We start from the raw sequence: 18,141 nt of genomic DNA on the forward strand, positions 1-18,141 counted from the left end.
ATTCTAAAAAGAATGAACTTCAGAGCCCAAGTATACTCTAAGTAGGACATATGATTAGGAAAAACAAATATGGCTAATCCTTTTAAATCCTGGCCCACACAAAGTTCTATTCCATTCCCTGTTATTATTAGAAATTTGGATTTAATGATTCTTGGACAACTGAGACAAAGAACAAAAAGTCAGAATTAAATATGATATTAGACCAATAGTATTAATCAACAATATGGGGAAATTAAAAGTTATCCTAAGATTTTTAGATTCATTCTTGCGCTCCTCCTTTCTCTCACAACATTTACAATTATAGAAACCTTTTCAAGTTTCTTTTTGGCATTCCCTGTTATTTTAAATTGCTTTTTCAAGGACCAGAAACATTTGCCATTTGTTAGTTGAGAAGAAAAAATACTTGTAAAGGATTAAGTGTACTATTCACACAGCTCAAAGATAATAGTTAATTACGAGCAAGATTACCCAGTGATCCAAATTAATTGGTAACAGCTTTAATTTATAGTTTTTTTTAAAAAAGTATCACTTATTTTCTGATAGCTGAACTCTAAGATTTCACTTTAACACAATAGCTACATTGTGTTTTTACTATTCAATGTTATTCATACCTTTAGGATGTTTTGAATTGATAGGAAAAGCACCAAGTTAATGCCACACAAGGGATTGGTAAAATAACATGGAAACGGACCCCAGTATCAACCTCTATACTATACTACATGCATGAAAGAAATATCCTTGGTACCTTGCATACAGAATATGTTTACCTAAAACTGGACTGTTTGGAGGGAAATATGCAGAAGTAAATTCTCGGTTTAACAGACTGCAAATAAATCCAAACTGGATTCTATACATAGGTATACTTATTAATGGGATTTTATGCATGCATATTTTACCTACATACAGAAGCATATACCATATAGATATATTTTGTCCACTGCATCAGAAATCTGCTAAACCATGATCTACTAAATAGAGGATTGGCTGTATGTACTGAAATGTAATTCAACCAGTACTAGGATCAAAAAAATATGCATTCATTTTACAAGTTGCCTTACATAATGTAAGCCGCCCTGAGTCTTCGGAGAAGGGCGGGATATAAATTCAAAAAAAAAAAAAAACCAAGTTCATGGGAGATGGGCATTTGACCAAGAATAGTCATGAAATTTATTTATTTATTTATTTATTCATTCACATTTTTATACCGCCCTATCTCCCTAGGGACTCAGGGCGGTGTACAGCCATCTAAAAGCAAGATAAATATACACAGTAAAACATTAATATAAAAAACTTATTAAATAGGCCGAATATTTAAAATAGACATAAATAATAAAACCCCAAGTTAAAACCAAATCTAAAATTTAAACAATTAAAATTTAAAAATCTAGTCCAGTCCTGCGCAAATAAATAGATGTGTCTTAAGCTCGCAGCGGAAGGTCCGAAGGTCAGGAAGTTGACGAAGTCCTGGGGGGAAGCTCGTTCCAGAGGGTGGGAGCCCCCACAGAAAAGGCCCTTCCCCTGGGCGTCGCCAGTCGGCACTGCCTAGCTGACGGCACCCTGAGGAGTCCCTCCCTGTGGGAGCGCACGGGTCGGTGGGAGGCATTCGGTGGCAGCAGACGGTCCCGTAAGTAAATAAACATTCTAGAACATAGAGCATAGCATATAAGGGTTGGAAGGGACTTTGGAAGTCTTCTAGTCCAACTCTCTATTCAAGCAGGAGACCCTATATCATTCCAGAAAAAATGACTGTCCAATTTCTTCTTTAGTGATGGAACACCCACAACTTCTAGAGGTACTTCACTGGTTAATTGTTCTCACTGTCAGGAAATTTCTCCTCAATCCTAGGATGGATCTCTCTTTGATAAGTTTTCATACATTACTTCTTGTCCTGTCCTCAAGTGCTTTGGTGGATAGATCAACCCCCTCTTCTTCTCAGCATTCAGTTCTGATGGACACTCATTTGTAGGTGGGGGAACAAGGGAGGTGGGCAGGATTCCCAATGTCTTTCTATTATAAAGTGAGTTTCCAACAAGTCCTGAGGTTGCAACTAAACCACACACATCCAATGTATAGAGAGTGGAAATACAATCAGAACTGGCCCTCCATCTTACATTTATTACCTACTAAGCTAAAGGCCCTAGATGGCTTCAGAGAAGCAGTAATTTCTTTGCAAAAAGAACTGTGATCAGAGAAGACAGGGTTTCAGCAAGTCGAGAGGAAAAAAACAGAACAGACATTTAAAAGTAACCTAACTCCTTTCCCCAATTCTAATCCTCAACAGTGATCACCAATACAAATATATATCTTGTTCTTTAAACATCTGCACTCCCCAGAGACCCATATTAGGAAAATTTCCATTACAAAATCATTATCAACCATCTTTTGACCTCTTCAAGCTCTCCTTCAAGTCTCAGGTTTACAAGATGAATTCTGGCAATAATTTTTTGGAAGCAGTTCCTAAAAGCTGGAGGCTGCCAAGCAGACGGCTATGATCTCACCAAGCTAAAATAACAACTCCTTGGGAGGGTCAGTCTGTTTTATTGGTCAAGCAACCAATCTCTTCAGTGCCAGAAAGGAACCTCTCTATCTTACCATCCCTCTCTATCTTACTTTTTACATTAATGTTCAGATGAGACCCAAAATTATAAAAATATACCATACCTGATGAAGGGAATGAGAAGAAAAAAAAGGGAGGAAGAAGGAAAGAAGGGGACCCAGAGGTGTGTTGTGTTCAGAGGCACTTGCTGAGTTTGTTGTTTTTGATTTTCTTTTTCATGTTTAAATGTTACATTTTAGTTGGGATTTGTTATATTTATTTACCCATTTGTTTGCTCATCTGTAACTGCATGTGCCAGGAGCTCCTTGCGGCAAGGTGGCGCCATAGAGCCACTCTTGGGGCCATTTTGAGTAGCTGCTAGGCTCCCACTGGCAAGAGGGACAATGGATCACTGTAGTGGCAAGACAGCAAGAAGAGGCTGGCAATGGCGCCAGGTAAGAGGCCTTAGGAGAGGCCATTGGCGTCATCTCAAAGCCAGGGAGGGATAGAGTTGGAGGACCAGCATGTAGGGCCCTGGGCCTGTGTGGAGATGTATGCAGTTGAGATTTGTATTGTTGGTGGTTGTTCAGTGTGGATAGAGAATTTGTTGGAGGGTGAGCCTAGGACAGAGTAGCCCAGGGGAAGGATGGACTGGGGAGGGATGTGAGAGTGAGAGGTATTATTGATACTGTGATGAGCAGAGGGATACACGGTAGGAATCTGGGGCTGGGCCAAACTGAAAGATGCCAGGAACACTGTTTAAGAGTGATCCTGACACCTGACCTCCCAGCATTCATTCTGAGGACCAGGTAGACAGATCCCTGGTAGCCCTGAGCTTCATCTGCTGCTTTTGAATGCCAGCTTCATGCATAATAAATCTGCCCTCATCATGATTTGTTAATGAGGGTGCCAACCTGACATACATAACTGAAATTTGAGTAGGCCTGGGTGGTGGTGGTAGAAGTCTGGTTTCTGGTTTGGCATCAGCTACAACCTCAGCAAGAGATCAGGCTGGGTGGCTTTTGCCATCCACAAGTCACTAAAGGTTCTTAAACGTTCTGCTCAGAGTTAACTGGTGATCATCTCGATGCCTATCTACTGCTCAAAGAGCAGGTGAGAGGTGCAGCCAAGAGGACCTTTCATCATATGCACCTGTTATGCCTTTTCCTCACCTGGAAGGCTCTTCAGTCAGTCATTCATGCCCTGGTCTCCTCGTGATTGGATTACTGCAATGCACTGTACATGGGGCTGCTCCTGAAGACTAACTGGAAGCTACAGCAAGTTCAAAATTAGTGGCACAAGCAGTAATGGGCGCCTTACAGTATGCCCATGTTCCAAAAGCTCCATTGGCTGCAGTTGGCTTCCAAGTGTAATTCAAGGCTGCTTCTTTTTAATCTGTTTTTCCTGCCCCCACCCTCTAGAATATGTCCTTTCAGACAAAAGGATGGTGTCCTGTAAAAGATCCCAGAAAGCTTTGGTCCCAAGCCTGGGGTTGATGTTCATACTTATTCAATGGCCCATTTTGTTTGAATGTTTTTGTGGTCTATTAGATTATTTTAGCATGGGCTGCCTCTGTGATTCAATGTTTTAATTGTTTTTGCTTTTCCTAGTTTTGTAAACCATCCAGAGTCCACTGGAGTTAGGCAACCAATACATTTAAATAAATAAAAATAAAAATGACTTTTTAAATGCTCGGACTAATCTTTGTCCTCTTCAGGTTTTGTACTTGTATAGGAGATGTTCAAATGGCCCCCAGTTTTAGTGAATTACCTTTGAGTACCATAAGGATGGTTGTGCTGATCACAGCTACAGAAAGAAATCTTAATCAGGTTGTTCCAGAAATCTGATAACTACTTATGAAAGGCACAAAGGATCATTCTGACCAAAGCAATTTTCTGTTCACGGTTCATATGATTCACAAATAAAACAACAGAAGCCGCTTTGGTTAGGAGGCCAACAAGCTCCCAGGGAAAACAGTAAAATTTTGCTCCTCTCCCTCCCCACCACTAATAAACCTCAGTTTTACACTTAACTTTACAGTTGCATGCGGAGATTATCTGCCCCATGTTTACACAATTAATTATGTTAGTCTTCATATATCCAGCTCAGTCTACAAGAAAAATTCTGGCACATCTCTGAACTATTCTTTTTTTCATCTGAAGTTCAGCATTAAAGCAATTCCAGAAGCCCTTGTTCTGTACTCTTTTCTTTCTTTCCTTTCAATTAGGTTGCACACATTAACTCCAACAGACTTGTAGCTGCATGGATTCTTGTAAATTCCAAAAGAGAGTTATTTGAAATGAAGGGTGAATTTTGTTTCTAGATGTAATTAAAAATATGCAGAGTGGCAAACTAAGTACCAGAATATGGGGAATCTACCTAATATCTTCTCACAAATAAAAGAAATCTGCAGGTTGTGCAGATTTTGCTGAAGGCAATGCATTGAGTGAGGTCATGTGTCACTCTACAAGCATGCCACTAAAAAGATGAGAGGACATCACTAGTCAGTGAAATTCCACAAATGATTTCCTGGGTAGCTCAAAGGTTTTGACGTTTATCCATAATGAATGAACCTATACAACCAATGAGTCTTTTTGACCTCTGGAGGCTCTGGAATCAATGGAACTATTTTTAGACATGTAGAAGCCCTTAGCATAATTCCAAGTCAAAAGATAAGTGGCAAGCCCAATTTTGACTAACTAAAACACATGGACCCCTGCAGAAAAGTATAACATGAGCCACAGTATAACACAGAACGGTAAAATGTCTTATGGAATAGAATCACTTAAATCTGGAGAAATTCTGACAGTGAGAACAAATAACCAGTGGAATAATCTGCCTCCAGAAGTTGCGGGTGTTCCATCACTAGATGTTTTTAAGATATTGGACAGCCATTTGTCTGAAATGAAATGAGGGTCTCCTGCTTCAGCAGAGGGTAGGACTAAAAGATGTCCAATGTCCCTTCTGATTCTGTTATATTAAGGGTAAATGCAAGAATTCTTTATAAATAGAAACTACAAGATCCTGTTAAATTTGGTTCTTTTGGAACCAAATTCTTTTTGGTTCTTTTTTCTAAATGCAGAAAATTTTATAATGTAAAACACCCAGTATCACTGGGAATAGAGGGAGGGAGGGAGGGAGGGAGGGAGGGAGGGAGGGAGGGAGGGAGGAAGGAAGGAAGGAAGGAAGGAAGGAAGGAAGGAAGGAAGAACAAAATAGCTGAATTAAAGCTTAAACAAGAAGTAGCCAATGAAAGTATTTAGCCAAATACAATTTGGCATGCTCTAGAGATTGCACTACATCAGAAGGACTGGAAACAGAATTTAGAAAATACCCAATGTTTTAATGAACAAAAGCAACTTTGGTGAATATGATAATGCAGATACTGAAGCAGGATCTGATGTTCTACTGCATTCCACAAAATTTCTCACACTGGCCCAGCAGGTAACAGCAGTAGCACTTAAGACTTATATACCGCTTTACAGCCCTCTCTGAGCGGTTTACAGCACATTGTCCCCAACAATCTGGGTCCTCATTAAATCTCATTAAAATAAATTAGGAGAAGCACTGATGAAACAAATATAAAAACTGGAATAGCAGATATTTGTAGCTGAATACATATTCAGTAAACACAAATACTATATGCGCACTCCACCTGCTACTTTCCTCTCCTTTCATCTGCTTTATCTTTTCTCTCAACTAACAAAGGTTTGGTGTGCTCCAATGCTGTTCGTATCTCCAAAATGTTTTTAGGACAGACTTCCTCAACTTAGATGCCTTCCAGATACTGTATATGGGCATGAACTTCAGAGTTCCCTAATCATCACAGCTATTTCTGAGTATTTTAGGGGCTGAAGTTTACCCATTTGAACATATGTTGGATTAGAGAATGGAGAGACAAGCCAGAGCCTCTGTATCAGGGGTAAAATCCAGCAGGTTCTGACAGGGTCTGGAGAACCGGTAGCGGAAATTTTGAGTAGTTTGGAGAACTGGCAAATATCACCCCTGGCTGGCCCCAGAGTGAGGTGGGAATGGAGATTTTGCAATATCCTTCCCCCAGGAGTGGGGAGGGAATGGGGATTTTGCAGTATCCTTCCCCTGGAGTGGGGTGGAAATGGAGATTTTGCAGTATCCTTCCCCTGCCATGCTCACCAAGCCACACCACGCCCACCAAGCTACACCCACAGAACCGGCAGTAAAAAAAATTGGATTTCACCACTGCTCTGCATGGTATTGAATTTAGACTCCAAGTAACTGGACCTTATGAGAATGAAATCCATAGAGGAAGGTCACCACGAAAGAACAGAGAGGCAGAGGACAAAAAAAAAATAAAGAAAATAGGCAAGTCTCATTCTTTTGCTGTAACAATTATAACAACACTGCCCTATTCTATGAAAGAAGGGATACTTTAAGAAAATATTTTGTTATTTTACATACGCAGATTGGAAGGAAGTATATCAAGAGCTAAATCCAATAAACTGGATGCTTTGTTCTTAAATTTTCCTAACCACTACAAAAAGGCTGATATACCAAGCAGATACATGGTTCTGCCTGACAGAATTCCAGCTTCAGACACAGGAAATTAAAGCTCTACTTTCCAGGTTGCTTGTAAGATTCTCCTGCATTGATTTTCAGGAACAAAAGTGACCTGTTTTAGCTCTTGCTGCACTCATATTCAACTCCTTCCATCAAGCCCAATTTAGGCCTTCTCCAATTACGAAAGCAATCCATCTCTCTTCATGGTTATTGTGAGACTGGAGGAGTGTCACTATCAATAATCCATGAAATCAAATGCCTAGCAGGGAGAAGCATCATGCAAGGACAATGTACCCTGTTTCCCTCAAAATAAGACCTCCCCAGGAGGGGAACTGGGGGGGAGGTTGAGGGTAGAGGATGGAGTGATGGTTAATGTACAGTGATTATTGAAGATGTATAAATATAATTAATGTAGGGTCGGGTCTGCCCAGCTACCATTTTAGAATGGTGGGGAGGGAGAAAAGAGGAGAGAGTAGGAGGTAGGAAAGAGGAGAAGAGGGAGAAGAGGAAGGAAGAGGGGTAGAAGAGGGAGAAGGAAGGTATAGGGTGGAGGGAGGAGAGGATGTAGATAAGAGAAGGGGAGGAAGGTCTGGAAAGTAAAAATAAGACTTCCCCAGATAATAAGCCCAATTGGGCTTTTGAGCACATCCGCTAAAATAAGCCTCCCAAAAAAAATAAGCCCTCCCTGAAAATATTTAAATGCAGAGCTGGAAATCAAGTAAGACTGCAAGAGGAACCCCATCTTGCTCCATGCACCCCAAAATAATAAGACCTCCCCAAAAATAAGGCCAAGCGCTTATTTCAAGGTTCAAAAAAATATAAGACAGTGTCTTATTTTCGGGGAAACACGTATCTATTTCATGGAAGAACATAAACGATTGACAATTTTATGTACACCTTTTAAAAACTGTTTCAAGCTAAAGTCAATATGATTAATATGATTAAATTCTCCCCAACTTATTGCTTCCGGAAATCTGCCTTCCACAAGCATTTTTCTTTCTGAAACATAGATGGCGGGGGGGGGGGGGAAAGGAAGCAACAAAATTAAGGCTTAAATGTGTCAATTTCCACTTTAAAAACTGACCCTCCTCATGTACTCATGCGTTTTGTTTTGCAATTGTATAGCGAAAACCCAGCCTCTCTCTTCGGTGGGACATTTTGTCCTTAATCTACAGTACACCACAAAGAGATATTTCTCAGTTTGACTTCCCTAACACTAACACTATCCCTAATTTTGTCTTCTGTTTTGTAAGCAGCTACCGTGCAACCCAAAACAACAGAAAGTTTGATCCTATGCACAAAGTGACCATTAGCCAGCCACAGCTCACAGCAGCCTTTCATAGGTTTCAGAATTGCAAGCTACAATTTGACTATTCTGTGATGAATTAAGAACAGATTGCAGCCACCAGCAACCTCTGTCTGCTGGAGAATCAATGAAAACATGGGAGGAGAGGGAAGAATACTAAAACAAAACAAAACCCATACTTTGAGCAGAGGGGAAAGTAATGTGTGTCTGGTTTATTACTACATTAAAGAAAACCCAAATATCTATCATTTATTTGCATTTGCAGCAGTGGAAAATAAACCTTTCCTATACTTAAGGACAGCTGTCTGGGTATTTGGCTACAATTATAATTCCCACATGGCCTTTTAGCACTTCCAACAGATTTTGAACCAGAAGGAAAAGACTGCTTAGAAGGAGAATGTCAGACCAGGATTAGGAATGTTTTATTTATTTCTTTCTTATAAACTCTGTCTGGAGAATTTAAAACTCCTATGAAAATGCAGACATTCACCAAGATGCTCTGGTTTAATCTCAAGAAGGCAATTTGGACAAAATTACTGGACCTTGAAATAAGACTGCAGTATGGATCATTGGATTCTATTTAAGTAATTTTTGAAAAGGTCAAAAATTCCAGGACAACTGGCAATCCATAAGTAACTACACTAAAGAGTGACATAGATTTAGTGATAGAAATGCAATATAATTAGCTTTTATTTACCTTTGAGTTCTATTAAAAAGCGACGTAAATAGTTACACCTAGTTTTTGTTTTAATTATGTCACAAACATTATTCCAAAGGATGGAAATTCAAACTACTGCTTCAACTTCAAATCTATTCTGAATTACTGCTAATGTTTTGGAAGACTTAAAAAGATTGCTCAGTAAGGCACACAAGTTACATAGTTACAATGAAAGAGAGGGAATGTCTCATCTCTGGTTTCTTCATACCACTCTTATAAATTCCTCTATCGTACTTCACTCTACTATACAAGCCTAAAATTTTACACACATCAATTACGGAGGAAACTCCGCTGAGTACTGGTAGTCTTGATTTATGACCATAGTTGGGACAAGAATTTCCATGGCTAAGCAAGATAGTTGTTAAGTGAGTGGTTCCCAATTTTACAACCTTTTTTTGTGTGTGTGTGCAATGATTGTTAAGTGAATCATGAAGATGTTAAGTGAATCCAGCTTTTGCCACGGATTGTACTGAGAAAGTCCCAAAGGGTGATCACATGCCCTGAGGATGTTGCAATCGTCAAAAATACATGCTGGGTACCACGTGTGCAAATTTTGATCATGTGACTGATAGGGATGCTGCAATAGTTATAAGAACAAGGACTGGCCGGCCATAAGTCACCTTTTTCAGTGTTCTTGCACTTCAAACAGTCACTCAAAGAAGAGTTATAAGGCAAGGACTACCTTACAGTGGAATTACAGTGTAGTCATGCAGGATGTCACCTTTATTTGTGAAGGTAAAAAAAAAAATTGGATTGATTTAAATATTTCCTCCCAGAAAAAAATGCTTTTATCTCTGGTCTTTTGAATTATTCCTTTTGATTTGTCTACCATTGGAATGTACACATGCATTGCAGTCCTTGTCATCTTTCAAAATCTATACACAAACTACTATTTTCAACAATTAAAAATGTGTCCATTTGATATGGAAACCTGCAACAAAGCAAGATAACTCAATTAAATTTTGCTTTCTTGTATATTAGAACCATAGCTGTGCATAAGGCAATAGCTGATGTTTGAAAGGAATTTATCTTTTCCCCTTGATAATTTCCAGAATTACAACCTGGATGTCTCTCGGCACAATCTTTTAAATTCCATTAGTTCAGTTTATCTAAAGAGTACAGAATATTGTTACAAGTGACTTAATGGCAAGAAAGCTGATGTCAGTGGATAATTCTAGCATATCATTGGTGATTTTCTGACCTATTCAGAAGTCCTTAGAGAAGAGTTTTCAGATTCCTAAAGTGTTGCTCATACTTTTAGCAAAAGAATGTGATTATATTTGGAAAGTGACTTTAAAAAAAACCCAACTTGTTCTTTCTTCCCAAATCTTCAATTCAAACATTTGTTAAAGTTAATAAGCATCTTTCCATCTTAAAACAGGGACACAAATGTTTTAAAAAAGCAGAAAGCCCATAAATATTTTTTTTTTCAGCTTGGATTCTATCAACCTGCAACCATTATTGTGGTCACATATCAATCATATTAAATTGAGAAAATAAGTATTCAGTGTCCTTTCTAACAAAAAGGTTACTCAGGGTAGATATTCATTTCCCTTATTTGAATTCAATTACAAGTGAGGTTTCTAAAGAGCCAGTTTGATGCAATGGTTAAAGACCAGGCTAGAAACTAGGAGACTGTGAGTTCTAGTCCTGCTTTAGCCATGAAAACTGCCTGGATGACTTTCGACCACTTACTCTTTCTAGACCAGGGGTGTCAAACTCAAGATCCCAGGGGCCAAATCTGGCCCACAGGGCCGCCCTGGAAACAGCAAAGGACTGGCCTGCAGTGCCTCTGCCAGCAAAAACAGAGCTCAGGAGGGCCATGAGCGGCCCTCCCAACCTCCGTTTTTGCTAGCAGAGGGTTGCAGGAAGCCGTCACAGCTGAAAATGGAGCTTGGGAGCCTGTTTTCACTGGCAAAGCGCTCAGGCACCCCCGACATGAGTGATGTTTAGCTGGCCATGCCCACCCTGGCTCCCCGAAGTCAAGCACAACCTTCATGCAGCCCTCAACGAAATCGAGTTTGACACCCCTGCTCTAGACCATGACACCCGGGTCTGTCAGTCAATTCTTGTCAACACCAAATGGCTCAACCTTTGGTTGATCTGAAAAAAGCAGACCCTTCATTTGTGGGAAAATGCTAGGAAGAAAAAAAAGTGCTGCATACATCTGTTATACAATATATAAAATTCTGGACATATAAAAAGTAAATTAAATCCTGATTAGAGACTTCTGCCAATGAAGAACAAGCCACATGTTCCACCCTAGCCAATAACCAATTTTGGTATCATAAATGCTGTTTAGCCAGCCCATCTCAGCTTCTCATGCTATGTGTCGACCTCCTCTCAGAAGTCCTTATCCAATAATGGCCATGTTGGCAATTCTGAGAATTCAAAATCCACATATGGAGGCCAGACTGGGAAAGTTTAAATTTAAGGAATAGGTTTATTACAAGGGCCAACAATTGCTGAATCTTGTCTGGTTAGTGGTTTGCTGGAAGTCTAAAATATTCTAGGCTGTACCTATGTTGCCATCACCTGTAGTTATATTTCCTGAACCAGCACAACTTAAGTTATACTTAACTGAACTCTTTGCTTGGAAATGATTTGCAGTTATCTAAAAAAGCTAGCAAAGCAGTTCCTTCACAAAAACATGAGGAAGTTCTCAGCCTCTATGCTGCTTGCTTGCTTGCTTGCTTTCGGCTGCCACTGTAATGGGAGGGGGGAGGCATTGCTGGTATTTGAGGTGGGGGGAAGTGAGCTGGTAAAGATGTCTCGAAAAAGGGAGGAAAATTCTCACTGTCTTCATAGCAGCTGCAGAGAGCGCTGATAGCCCTCAAGGTCAACCATTCCAGCATACCAGATATAGATGGGGCCGTCTGAAGAAGTACCCCACATGACACCTTGGGGAAATGTGGATTGGACACTCAACTTGGGTCCTTGGGGGGAGGGATTTGGGGATGCTTTCAATATGCAATTTTGCCTCAGACTTTGTTTTTCTTTCATTGTACAGTTCATACTCAGTAAAAGTATCTTTCTCTACAAACATGGAGTTGGGGTTTTTTCTTTCTTGAGTTTGAACAGAGTTTTGAATGAAGGCTTTAACTCGTTTTATAATGAGTTAGAACACTGCTGCATCTAGCTCAGAGGTTAAGATTTCTCCAGGGTTTCTTTCTCACATTATTCTTTGCTAATCGTAATCCAAACTTCCTGGGATTTAACAAATTTCCTTTGTATCTAAGCTTTGCTCTATCATTGAACTAAAACTGCCTTCTCAATGTCATGTACCAGTGACGAAACAGGATTGTCATTTTCATCTATAAAATGTCTTTTTCTGAATATGTAAAGCAAAAAATTAAGACTGAAGCATAATGGAGCATATGCAACATGACTCTTGATTTGGAAAGCAAAAGCACACCATACTTTCTTTTCTGATTGGAAACTACCTTGATACACTAATGGACACACACTGCAGTCTGTTAAAAATGGTGGTTGGTTCATACACAAGAGGAGAGAAGCCATCTGCTTGACAGAGTGCATGATTTAGAATGGCCTTCTGAACAAATGCTTTGCACTACAACTGGAGAGATAAAATGTTATAGCTACATGCAGGGGACATTTCCACCTTTACTAAACCATCATTTTCAGAATTGGCAAATTACTGACAACCAGACTACAAAGTTTCACAATCTGTTCCTATCTGCCATACTTCCCATATAGACCACCTTCCCCACTGCTTATCTTTTGCATTTTCCAGTTGAAAGAATAAAATATTAAATGGGACTATTAAAACTCCAGGTACTGGCTGTTTTACAGGCTCCGAGAACCTTTTTCCAAGACTGGAAAACATCTTTAATAAGGACCGAGTACCAAAAACTTGAGCCTGTTTTATTGCTTTCTACTTTTCTCCCTCCTTTTTGAGGTATAGTCTTGCTAAAGCGAGGAGCCCTTAATCACGGGAATTCTCTCCATACGTTAAATCATTAAAACATGTAATTATACTAAAAGAGATGTCCACTTTGACTTGAATCGTGTGCCCTAGCAAATACAAATACAGTGGTGCACCATTGAAGTCTACAGTGGTCTGCAGTGGCACATGTTGGCTCCATTCCACAGTCACAGGATTAAGGATTATACCTCTGGTACACAACAAGAAAACAAAGGAAGAGTAGAATAAATAAAATCAGTTTGCCTCTCAGAAAGGAGAGGAGCGATTAAAGAGTTTCTAACTTTCTTCTCTCTACTAGAAAGAATTCTACTCCATCCAAACATTTGGACTTGGGACCCCAGAAGTTAAGGGAAGGTTATTCCGCTAACCCAAGATGGATAGTTAGATTATGAAACAAATGAGAAAAGAGGGTTGATTTGTGTTACTACATCCACTCAGTTGAAGGCAGAATAGACCACTTCAATATATTGTTCCTAATGTTCAAGCTCAGCACTTCTCATGAGCTCTTCCTCAGAGATTTGTGATCTGGCCATAGACCAACAAAGCACCAGTCACATGCACAAAGCACAATCTTAAACCAGCATCACCAAGAACGTATCCTTCATATTAGCATATAAACCTTTGTTAATATTTGGAGCTAACAAAGTAGAAGACTTAAAAGGCTTCTGCGTTTCTTTTTGTAATATATATGCATGTACACCATTACACTGAATCCAAGAAACCTCTTCATACAGCAGCAACTGGCAAAGCCTACAACTTTGTCAAGAGCAGATCCAGCCAGGTATTCCCCTAAGGGAATAATTCCCTGTATTATCATTCCTGAGTAGGTAGATTCAGCAGCAACTCTTTATCCACAGGCTGCCAAAATGCCTTTCAGCAGCCTCCAGAAGGCTCCTCCAAAATACCTTTCCTGGGGGGATTTCAAATACAGGCAGTCATAACTTAATGTCATGTTTGGGAAAGGGAGGGGGGTTTGAAGAGATCACTTCTCTCCAGTCATACAAAAGACATTCCCATCTGGTCTCCCTAAATCAGGTATAAACTGACATTACAGCCCTTTCGTTATATATAATATATATATATTATTGTAGGGGAACAGCCACTATCTAAAAAGCAGGAGTCTAACAACATTAGATTTAATTTATATTAAAAGTTGCTTGCTTCGTAAATCTGCCTTATCTCCTCCCTTCATTTACACTTAGCCTATTATCTTTACAATACATTTTTCATTCAAATCATGGATGATTCCTTATCCTTCCTGCCACCATACTACCGGAGGATCATTATTATCCCATTGTAACCCCGTGCTTTTAAAAAGTTAATTTGAAGATTCTGAGCAAGAGGTAGACTACTTCTTTAAAGTAGAAGTAGACTTAGACTAAATCTCTTACCCCACCCACACCCCCATCAGTTAGCAACGATACCTGACACACACACACACGCGGCATCAGTTCCTGGCCATCGCTCAGTTTCCCTTGCATCTTTAGACCAAGTATCTGGAAATTAACTTGGGGGAAGGATCCCCCCCCCCCGCGATGTTTTCAAACCTCCCCCCCCCCTCTCTCGGCTCGCCCGATCTCCATCGAATCCCTTATCCGATTCTTCTCCGGCGGCGCTTTTTGGCAACCTTACCAGATGGCGATCCGGTGCTTCGGGTAGCGCAGCCTCTCCAGACAGCCGAGGAAATGGGGCAAGGAGCGGGCAGCGTTCCTGGCGAGGATGGCCAAGAAGACGGTGGGTTTCTGCAAGGCGGATTCCGGCAGGGGGGACGAGCTGGGCATCGCCGCCGCTTCCTCCGGTGTGCCGGCGACACAGCCGTTGCCCTTCAGCCAGAGCGCGACGGGGAAATGAAGCAGAAGCAAGAGCAGGAGCCGCCGGCGCAACGAGGCGGCGGCGGCGGCGGCGGAGAAAGCCGGGATCGCAGCCATTTTTCGCGGGGATGGCAACTTCGGACTGGGCTAGGGAAGCCGCTTCTTGCGGACCCGGCTGTTAGAAGCAAAGAGCTCCCGGCGTACCTGCAGGTCCGACTGCACGGGAAAGAGAGCAGAGCGGGCGGGGGAGCCGCTCCAACTAAGACGCGCTTCTTCCGCCTCCCCTCCCTCCTTGCTTTTAATTATTTGCTCGAGGAGGAGGGCGGGGGGGGGGGAGTTCTGCTTTTGCCAAAGGCGGATTGGTGGCAGCGGCGGCAAACCTGCAGCCAATCCTGAGCTCCTCGCTAACTCTTGGCGCAAATCAAAACAAACAATGCGTGCTTTCTCATTCTTCCTTTCCTTTCTCTCCGCAGTCGCCCCAAGGTCCCGGGAATAATGCTAATCGGAACCGACCAATACGAAGCAAGCAATGAACCATCCCAGGCATCTGGCTAAGCAGATTGGTGAAATCGTTTTGGAAGTCCTGAAGAGTTTTTATGTATTCATTTATGTATGTATTTCACTGTGTATATTTCAAAGGTCAGTAGTCGTCTTGAATTATAATGCTTTTTTTATTAAAAAAAATATGGGAGGGGAAACCGTACTCTCCCCAGATTTCTGGTGTTCTGCCTGAAAGACGTCCCACTGATATATTTCTAATCCCACCGATATATTTCTAATGCAGTGGCGTTAGTAGAATAGAATAGAATTTTTTATTGGCCAAGTGTGATTGGACACACAAGGAATTTGTCGTGGTGCATATGCTCTCAGTGAACATAAAAGAAAAGATACATTCATGAAGAATTCTAAGGTACAACACTTAATGATATTCACAGAGTACAAATAAGCAATCAGGAAACAATTAATATCAATATAATACAAACGTATAAAGAGAGAAAATAAAATATTTACAATTTCCCCTTTCTTTGCCAAGGATTTACATCTGATACACTTTTGTCTGAAGTGAGAAAGGGAAACAGAAGGATAATCCAGAGTGGTTGTACACTTCTGCAAGTAGTCCCTCATCTTCTTCTCAGCCTGGAAACCATCTGTGATCTGATTCACAGAAAATTGAATTCCTGTGAATGTTTCCCATGTTTCTCATTACTCAGTAGTATGCAACACAAGTATGACAGTGGTCACTTAGGAATAATGCTATTCCACTTGATGAAGTCTTCTCAGCATTTACAAACTCACTTAACCATCTATTCATTGAAAAAGCGATTGCATACATCCAGTGGTGGGATTCAAGTAATTTAACAACTGGTTCTCTGCCCTAATGATTTCTTCCCACAACCAGTTTGCCAAACTGCTCAGAAAGTTAACAACCGGTTCTCCCGAAGTGGTGCGAACTGGCTGAATCCCACCACTGCATACATCCATCTAGTCCACTAGAACTGATCACATTTATAGCAAATAAATGTCTAGAATACAGCTCCAGGATGTGCACTTATAAAATTGAATTGTACCCAAGTGCACATTGACATTGGACCAATGGTGAAATCTTAACTGCTTTACTACCGGTTCGCTGGCTGCGCATGCATGTTGCGTGCACATGTGCAGTGCGCACCATGCACCATATGCGAGTGCGCATGCACAGTGCACACAAAAATGAGGCATGCGGTAAGTAGAACAGCACACGGGGGGTGATCAGCTGTGGCGCATGATCTTTTTTTTTCTTTTAAAAGCATTTTTTTACAACTTTTTCAGCAGAAGAGGTTGTAGAAAAATGCTTTTAAAAGTACCCCCAAAAAAAAGGCTCTGATGATCACGCGGCTCAGCTGCAATCATCAGAGCCTTTTTTTACCTCTTGAAAGAATTTTTTACAACCTATTCAGTCGAATAAGTTGTAAAAAATGCTTTTAAAAGTTAAAAAAAAGGTTCTGACAATCGTGTGGCTCAGCTGGGCATGGGGGGGGGGCAGAGATTTTTGGTATCAGTTCTCCGAACCACCCGTCGCCATTGCTACCAGATTGGCCGATCCAGTCCGAACTGGAAGCATTTCACCCCTGCATTGGATTGAAGCAGAAATGGGCTACCACCCAATTCAGTTATGTTAGCAGCAACTGGACAACATCTACCTTTGCTTAATTTAAGCAAGTGAACCAAGAACAGCAAACAAAAAGGTTCTTTTCCTGAAATTATCTAGAATAGATAAATAGGGGTCGTTAAATGAAGATGATGATCTAGAATAGATAAATAAATCAAAGAAAAAAATCATTCATATATATATACTGTAATATGACAACTGGTGCAATATTAAAAATCCATATAGTCTACCGGAGGAAGAACCAAATACAATCCCATAGGATGGGAACCAAAGACATATCCAGGCAATTTTAAATCTGTGTCCTCAGTATATGTTTAATATAAGGATTTTTTCCTAATTTGTATAGAAAGTTCAAAAAAATTTACATGACAATATGATCTCTTCTATTCCTCACCAGTTCCAGAAAACGTGATGTATTGGGGGCAGTTACAGCAGCATAGGTAGTGTAGATTTTATTATATTGTACCCCAGCTATTGTTTTATCCTCAAATATCCAGTTTGAAGCACAGTCATAGTAACACAGTGATTAGAATGTAGTTCTAAAGGCTACACTGCTCACTCCAGGAGTTCAATCCTGACTGGCTCAAGGTTGACTCATCCTTCCATCTTTCCAAGGTGGGTAAAATGAGGACTCATTGTTGGGGGCAACGCTGACTCTGTAAACCGCTTAGAGAAGGCTGTAAAGCACAGTGAAGCAGTTTGGAAGTCCCTATACTGCCCTCTCGCATTATATATATTATTGTAGGGGAACAGCCACTATATAAAAAGCAGCCACTATCTAAGAAATCTAAGTGCTATTGCTATTGTTGTTTATTGAAATTAGGTCCCACTGCAGCAAATTTTAGCACTGCCATTAAGCCTGAGTTGTTCTCAACTAAATATAATTTAAAATACAGTACCCATGGTATAGCAAATAAAGAGAGCTCATAAAAAATCTTAAGTCATAGTTCACTTAATTGTAATATATTGACTAAAGCGCAAATGGCTTGATTTCTATGTGTTAAATCATAAAATCATGGTTTATACAGAATATCTGTATCCACATTACATATTAAGCTAAAATTAATCTTATCATAGTTTAGCAAAGTCCAGCCAAATTGTTAAGACACTTAGATTCAGATGACTAAACAGCTCAAATA

The 18,141-nt window shown here is 40.4% G+C and overlaps 1 protein-coding gene across 1 annotated transcript in view; it reads right to left on the reverse strand.

Moving 5' to 3' along the window:
• The window catches only part of COLGALT2 (collagen beta(1-O)galactosyltransferase 2), a 51,962-nt gene extending 36,816 nt beyond the window's left edge, over positions 1 to 15,146 (reverse strand). Inside the window, exon 1 of the mRNA XM_058175524.1 lies at positions 14,675 to 15,146. Coding sequence (XP_058031507.1) covers positions 14,675 to 14,970 — 296 coding nt within the window. The 5' untranslated portion in view covers positions 14,971 to 15,146. The remainder of the gene's footprint in view (positions 1 to 14,674) is intronic.
• Positions 15,147 to 18,141: the final 2,995 nt, after the last annotated feature.

The sequence above is a fragment of the Ahaetulla prasina genome, chromosome 3 (genome assembly GCF_028640845.1).
Source record: "Ahaetulla prasina isolate Xishuangbanna chromosome 3, ASM2864084v1, whole genome shotgun sequence".
NCBI lineage: Eukaryota > Metazoa > Chordata > Lepidosauria > Squamata > Colubridae > Ahaetulla > Ahaetulla prasina.